This window comes from Triticum aestivum, chromosome 2D (assembly GCF_018294505.1).
Source record: "Triticum aestivum cultivar Chinese Spring chromosome 2D, IWGSC CS RefSeq v2.1, whole genome shotgun sequence".
In the NCBI taxonomy this organism is placed as follows: domain Eukaryota; kingdom Viridiplantae; phylum Streptophyta; class Magnoliopsida; order Poales; family Poaceae; genus Triticum; species Triticum aestivum.
Window position 1 is genome coordinate 384,661,642 of NC_057799.1, and position 7,747 is coordinate 384,669,388.

General features: G+C 48.2%; 1 protein-coding gene and 1 long non-coding RNA gene across 3 annotated transcripts in view; one reads left to right on the forward strand and one right to left on the reverse strand.

Annotated features, from left to right (window-relative positions):
* Nucleotides 1–3,556, forward strand: part of LOC123053304 (trans-cinnamate 4-monooxygenase-like) — a 5,211-nt gene extending 1,655 nt beyond the window's left edge. The window contains exons 2-3 of the mRNA XM_044476766.1: nucleotides 2,437–2,573; nucleotides 2,726–3,556. Of these exons, the coding sequence (XP_044332701.1) occupies nucleotides 2,437–2,573; nucleotides 2,726–3,324 (736 nt within the window). The 3' untranslated portion in view covers nucleotides 3,325–3,556. The remainder of the gene's footprint in view (nucleotides 1–2,436; nucleotides 2,574–2,725) is intronic.
* A 201-nt stretch (nucleotides 3,557–3,757) lies between these two features.
* LOC123053305 (uncharacterized) lies at nucleotides 3,758–7,080 on the reverse strand. 2 transcript variants are annotated; one of them, XR_006425529.1, is made up of 3 exons: nucleotides 5,404–7,080; nucleotides 4,417–5,011; nucleotides 3,758–3,878 (listed from the first exon to the last, which is right to left on the reverse strand). It is a non-coding gene; the product is annotated as an uncharacterized lncRNA (long non-coding RNA). The 2 variants fall into 2 exon arrangements; XR_006425530.1 differs by lacking the exon at nucleotides 3,758–3,878 and adding an exon at nucleotides 3,922–4,173.
* Nucleotides 7,081–7,747: the final 667 nt, after the last annotated feature.

Sequence of the window (7,747 nt, forward strand, 5' to 3'; positions counted from 1 at the left end):
GAAGGAGAGGCGACGGCTGGCTCTCCGGCGAGCAGTGGTCGCGGGTGCTGCTCCGCCCCCTCGGTTGCGCGGGCGGCGTGGTGGCGGCGGTCGTTTGGTGGATGGTCTTCGCGTGCGGTCTTCTCCCCGGCGGACGGCGCCAGATCTGCAGGTCTTTCCCTCCCCCTCTCATAGCTCCTTCCACCCCGGCGCTGTTGGTCCTTGGCGGTCCCTGGTCGCCGGATCTGGTGCGTTTGGGGTGCGGGAGTGTCGGCAGTCCGGGAGAAATCCTTGGCCGGTGTGGCCCGGCCACGACGGTGACGACATCAACTGTTGTCGTGCCCCTCCCTGGAGGCTCCGTCGAGGTTCTGTTCCCCTCTCCCCCTCTCGCCCCGGGTGAAAACCTCATCCTTTTGGATGGGGCGGCAGCGGCGCTCTACGCCGTCACCTTCCTGGAGGTGCCGCTCAGGTGGTTCGAGAGATGCGAGGGCGTTCTGATTTGGGGATTGGGGGATAGACGGTCGCGTGGTCCGATTGTATCGTTCTGCGCTTCCTTCCTCAGCACCTTCGATCTTGATAGCTTCATCCCTTCGTGTGTGGCTCTATGCGTATGGACGAGGATCTTCCAAGGCGAGCTCGTCTCAGCTGGGGGCGGGGCTGAGTATCTCTCAAGGTTGTTCGTGGCTGCCATCTTATCTGGCTCTAGGGTGAGCTTCCCCATCTTCCGACGGTACGGCGTCCTTCGAGCCAGGACGAGGGGCAGGGGTCCTCTTCGGAGATGGTTTCGGGTAGTTTGTTGCGGCTCACCACTCCTGGTGCAGATGAGGGCATGCTCCCTGCCTTTGATGGGTCTCATCTTGTTAGTGCTTTCGCTCCACCTATGGTGCTCATTCTGCGGCTGGGGACATCATCGACATCAAGCGAAGCTTTGTTGTCCATTATGTTGTAGTGCTTGGTGTTGTTGAGGTTTGTAAGTTGTCTAGTAGCACCATGTATCTGCCGTCTTTTTCGTTTTTCCTCTTGTAAGGTGCTGTCCGATGTAACTCCTGGCCGGTTGTTGGCTTTGTTAATTCAAAGCCGGGCTCTCTCTCGAGCCTTCGTTCTAAAAAAAACTAAAATACATCTAGATATATCCATTTCTCCGACAAATATTTCCGGACGGAGAGAGTACAATTTAAATATTTTAAAATTAGTGGACTAATCTTTTATAAATAATATTGAATTTTTTCCAACTATACGTTGTATAATGACTATATTTCTTAATACAAATTGATTTTTCAATTGTGTGAACACTTTTTATGAAATAATCATCACAAATGCAAAAACCAGTTTTGTATTTCTTTTCTTAAGGAACAAGAAAATAAAAATGATTTTTTATAAAGGACTTAAACAGCCATGAAATTTTGAGAAGTGTTCATGAAATTTAAAAAAAAAATACACTTTTGAAAAAATTCTAACGTATTTTAAAAAATCATGTATTTTTTTAATAATGTTGGTATATCACTCAACAGATAATTGTTGATAGAAAGAAACCAAAAATGAGAAGAAAAAAAGAAACAGAAAAACAATGAAAGAATAAGAAAATTGAGAAATAAAAGGAAAAAAAACACAAAATATATTCAAACTTAATCAGAAAATATTTAGACAACAGGCCACGTGTTGAGCATTTGCAAAGAGAAAAGCCCAGATATTTCCTGTAGCCCAACATGTGATTTTTCTGCACGAGAAGGGGCAGGTAAACTAGGCCCAACTAAAGCCCAAACAAGAAAATATTTGTCTAGAGAAAGGCGTACGTATTGTAACACCTTAAAAAACGTACCGTATTGTAAGATGATGTCGGCCAACTGAGACTTGTTAAGTCTCGGTTGATTCGATGGAAAAGAAGGAAAAAAGAAGTCTCGGTTGATTGGTGTTAAAAAAAATCTCTGTTGATTGAGCCCAAGCCACACTCAATTCAATATATGTATAGAAAATCCTAGTTCTACTCAAAAGTCATACAAAAACTCTACGTCCTACTCCCTCCGGTCTTTTTCACTCTACATATAAGATTTTGTCCGAAGTCAAAGCTTTGTAAAGTTTGAGCAACTTTATAGAAAAATATATCAACATTAAGAATACGAAATCAATAGCATTAGATGCATTTCTGTATTATATAACTATTAGTATTGTAGATGTTGATATTTTTTAATATAAATATGGTCAAATTTTATTAAGTTTGATTTCAGACAAATCTTATATGCGGAGTACGACTCCCTTCGTTCCTAAATATAAGTCTTTTCAGATATTTTAATATGGACTACATATGAAGCAAAATGAATGAATCTACCCTCTAAAATACGTCTATATGTATCAATATGTAATCCATATAAAAATATCTAAAAAAACTTATATTTAGGAACGGAGGGAGTACTAGTTTATTTGTATAGCCTATGTGCTCACACATGGTGGTGTTTGTAGGAAGATGCTGGCGAGATTCAAGGCCACGGACAGCCATGAGCTCAAGTGCGGCATGGATGAGATTCTGGAGGCGCAGCGCAAGGGCGAGATCAACGAGGATCACGTGCTCTTCATCGTCGAGAATATCAACGTTGCCGGTACATACATATGCTCACTTCATTCCCTTTGAGCTCTCCTCGCCGCGTCAAAGTCTGTGTTTGCAGTTTTGCTTTGCACGCAACGCAGCTAACAAATATAAATTTCGGTGCTTACTCCCGTTGCGGTTGCGCGCATGCTTGCTTGCACACAGCGATCGAGACGACGCTGTGGGCGATGGAGTGGGCGGTGGCCGAGCTGGTGAACCACCCGGAGACCCAGCAGAAGCTGCGGCGCGAGATGGACACCGTGCTGGGAGCCGGCCACCAGGTCACCGAGCCGGACACGCACAGGCTCCCCTACCTGCAGGCCGTGGTCAAGGAGGCGCTCCGGCTGCGCATGGCCATCCCGCTGCTGGTGCCGCACATGAACCTCCGCGCCGCCGAGCTCGGCGGCCACGGCGTCCCCGCCGAGAGCAAGGTCCTCGTCAACGCCTGGCACCTCGCCAACGACCCCGGCCTGTGGGAGCGGCCCGGCGAGTTCCGCCCCGAGAGGTTCCTGGAGGAGGAGAGGCACGTCGAGGCCGGCGGCAACGACTTCAGGTACCTCCCCTTCGGCGCCGGCCGCAGGAGCTGCCCGGGCATCGTCCTCGCGCTGCCGTTCCTCTGCATTACCGTCGGCCACCTCGTGCAGAACTTCGAGCTGCTGCCGCCGCCCGGGCAGGGCATGCTCGACACCACTGAGAAAGGCGGGCAGTTCAGCCTCCACATCTTGAAGCATTCCACCATCGTGGCCAAACCGAGGGTGTTTTAACTTGATCAGCATGCTCTGGAGTTGATCTGCATCTGATCTGCCAAATCAGTGGAACATAAATAAACAACTGTTGGCAGCTTCTTAGCTAGTAGAATAAACAACTGCTTGCTCAGTGTTGTATGTCAACTTTTAGTTTAGCAGGGCCGATGGTCATACATGTCCAAGAATGCAGGTACTGTTAATTTAGAACACGTTCTATTAGTAATTCTGAAAAACAAATCGACAGGATGTACATCTTGGAGCAACGTTGGATGACCAGAAGAAGCACCAAATTCACTAACCAATCCACTAGATGACAGGATTCTGCAAGCAAGACTAAAAAATCATTACACGTCCAACTATAGCCTTATTTTCTGTTCATTTATTTGATTTTGGATGCAAATCTACACAAAGTTTGACAACATATATGTGGGGAGATTATGTTCACCGAGAACTCACCAGGCTTCTTATTCCTGGAGGACTGCTGAGGGTATAACCACATCACAAACCATTCCATGATGAAGATGTAATTGCGAATAGATTACCCAGCAAGTTTCTCTTCACAGAAGCTTCATCTGGAGAAAATGTGCATGTTCAGTTAACAAGATGAAAACAGCGCTCTTATCCAAAAATATGAAAAATAGTGCATACATTTTCAAACTAAATTTGACAGAACATCGATCAGGTAAGGAGCCATATCCAATTATCGCCAAGGTATAAAGAGCAAGAACATAATGAGCTCCCATCAATTATGACGTCGACATGTTCCGTACTCCTGCACATGGATTTAATCTGAATATGTATCCAGACGCTTCAAAGATGTGATATGCCTCTCCCAAGGAGTTGCAGCAGCCCGCTCTAGAATGATTTCTGTTTTAGCAGTGATGACAAGTAAATTACCATGAGCTTTGTGTTACTGGTCTACAAAAGATGATCTTTCTCAGATGCTATCCATCCAGCTTTACATAATCATTGGTGCTGGTATAATTTGTTGTTACCTTTTATCTTGTTAAATGTTAATGCATAATGTTTCTGCAACTTTTTTTTTACTATAAAATGCTACAGGTGAGGAAAGCTGCCTCAAAAAGTTGGAATGATCTTGGACATACTCACATCATTCTTTTAAGATATGATTTTTGAAGGATCATTCCATTCTTACTAGAATGGGAACTCGACAGTGCCATTGAAGAACGCCCAGTAAGCAAATTTGGTGATGTATTTCCCTGATTCAGATCAACTCCAGAGAAGTGCCTTCCTCCTTTCTGAACCTGAAAATGTGGAAATTGATTCTGCCAGTTGCAGGAATGCGGTCATTGCCCGAGCCGAGAGTGCGCCAACAATATACTGGATCCACCTGTTGTTGTGAAGGTCAACGCGTACAGTACAGTCCGACAGTCCGGAGTTGGCAACAGAGATGGGGCTGTACTGTACAGTCCGACAGTCCGGTTGGCACAACATTTGCTGGTGAGCGATCATCCATCCGGCAGTCAGTCCAGAAGCGGGTGTTACATAGGTGGAGGCTTGGAACATGGCATGTACAGTGTTGGTGCAGGGCTGTCTGAATTCTTGCCACAATCATGACGGCGATGTGCCCAGCAGCCACGACCACCACAGCCGAAGTGCCCATCCTATTTATTTTCTGCAAGTCCAGAATGCCATGTTCACCTAGCTCAATTGGCTTCTGCTGCCTTGCTATGCTTCAGGTTACCTGCATCAGCATGGTATAAAAGACCATTTTAGTGAGGCAGCGCCTAATCCAGTAAACTTGGGATCCAGGCATAGCATTTAAAAAAAATAACAGTGAGATTTCAACAGTTCCATTACTTAAATTGGATGCAGCCTGATCACGGATCCACAGTATGATTTAATAAGTTGCAAGCACACTCTACGGTTATTAAAAGAAAAGTAAAAAATAACCACTTAGTATTAAAATCACATAAGAGCTAAGAAAACACAGCTAAACAGAATGAGATGTTTATTAAAAGAAAAGTAAAAAATAACCACTTATTATTAAAATCACATAAGAGTTAAGAAAACACAGCCAAACAGAATGAGATGTTTGAATTCTGAAACCCATGCAGCTGAAAATATTTCCTTGACCTTGTGGTGTCTCACTGGCTCAGTCGTCTGTGGAATGCTAGATTGCAGGGATGCAGAAAATATGCAGCCAGTGGGTTCTGCTGCTCCGATGCTTATATTGACATGAGCTTCTTGCCTGTTTGGTGTCGGCATCTTCATTCCGGCCATCAGACTCGTATGTTTGTTGGGCAGGGGGTCTTGAGAGGACAACGGTGGGGGTTGATCTTCATCTGATCTGCCAAATCAGTGGAACATAAACAACTGTTGGCAGCTTCTTAGCTAGAATAGATCACTTCATATTTGAAGCATTCTCTGTTGTCAGCAGTACATATTTCATATTTGAAGCCTCTTCATTCCTGGAGATGGCTGGCGAGGGTGAGAGCGGAAGCATGGCTAAGATGTGGGAGCTTCCAGTATCAGACCCCAGGCACCAGATAAAAGGGCTTTGTGAATCTGGGACGATCAGTAAGCAAGTGCTGAGCTATAGAATTATTCAGAAAGCCTGAACTGAATACTCTGAAGTGTGCACGAGTCTAGATGCCATAGAAACTGCATTCTTCAGATGCAGAATGTAACGCTGATATTGGCAAGCAGTTGAGCGAAACTGGCACAAGAAGAGAGCACGATTCTTCAAAAGCCTGTAGCAGAAAAGGCAGGTGGTTGACCCATTTCGTCGAACAGGCGGCGTTCGGGGCGCCGCGACTGACTGCCGCCGACGGTCCGAACCTTGCAGCAGCGACGAAGCCGAGCGGCCTCGCCATGCTCCGCGCTTCCACCCCGACTCCGACGCCGCCCCTCCCTTTCGTTGTTCGCCTGAGTCTCCCTGGCTGCGCGCGCGGAGGGCGGCGCCGGCCGACTCTGCTGCCGCGGGAGCTCGCAGCGGGTGTAGCTTTGCTTTGCTCGCACAGGTGTGAGTGTGAGCCTGAGGTGAGCCGGACGCGGGCCGAAAGAGGACTGGGACCGGTGGCGCAGCCCATCAAGTCGGCCCGCCCCACGACGCTTGCCGGCGACGCCGAGAAGAGCAGAGAGGCCGACGGTTGCTGGCTGGCTCTCTCCTTTCGTATACGCGCGGACGCGGCATCCCTCCCGCCTCCCCGAGCCGAGGCGTAACAAACAAACTCAACGGCTTTTCTTCTCCCTTTCTCTCCGCAAGAACTCCTCGCCGCCGATCGACCTCCTCCGCCCGCCCATGGCGTCCTCCTCCAACTCCGACTCCGACGGCTAGGAGCCTGCCCCCGCGCCCCCAGGAGCGTTTCCGCCCCCGCCGCCGCCGCCGGCTCCTAGACCTCGTCCCCAGGCTCCTCCCCGTCACCAAGCTCCTAGACCTCCTCCTCGTCCCCGGGTTCCTCCCCGTCACCCACATCCACCTCATTACCTCAACCAACCATCGTACACGTACATGGCCTCCTCCCTCTATGCCCGTGCGCCAATCTTCAGGTCCGGGCCCGTCGCCCCCTTCCCGACGGAGGGCGAGCTGATCGCGTCGTACCCGCAGATCGCCTGGGGAGCATTCTGATAGATTGCTTTGGATCGGATAGGTTAGATCATTCCGGTGAAGCTACCTTCTGCCTGTCCAGACGAGCTCGATCCAGCGCCGGCCATGGTGAAGTAGGGGCCGGTGACGACGTGGACAGAGAGTGGACGGCGGCGGTGGTGGAGCTTCCTGTGAGCACCGCGCTAACCCTAGATCGGTAGGGGTTGTAGGTGGGGATTGGCAGCGATTAACCTCGTAAGTCGTGCCCCGGCCCCCACCTCTGTTTATATAGCGCGGGTCACAGGGGCCCACCAACCATGGTTTGGTTGGGCGTCCCCGATCAGGGCGCGAGTCAGAGACCCGTTCGACCCGTTGGGTTCGAACGGGAGAGAGATCAACCTAACATTCTCCCCCTTGATCTCAACTTTACTTTCAACTTTATACTTTCTAGTTTATTTGTTTCATCACATATTGGTACATAGAGCATGTTTCATCGTCACAGCTTAATTGCCGTTAGAATCATACAGCTACAACATACGTTATGTTCAGAAACAAATTTTGTTCCTTTTGGGCCTATCCAGGAATCATAAGGCTTTCCCTTAAACCCATGCCGGCTAAGTGTTCCTTGAACACATTGGGTGGTAAGCCTTTCGTTAGCGGATCCGCAAGCATATCCTTTGTCCTTATATGCTCGAGACTTATAGTTTGATCCTGGATTTCATCTTTCACAACATAATACCTTATCTCTATTGTTTTGGCAACATTACTCGACTTGTTGTTGTGAGCATAGAATACTGCGGGCTGGTTATCACAGTACATCTTTAGTGGTTTGTGAATGCAATCTACCACTTTCAAGTCGGGTACAAATTTCTTTAGCCATATCGCCTGCCC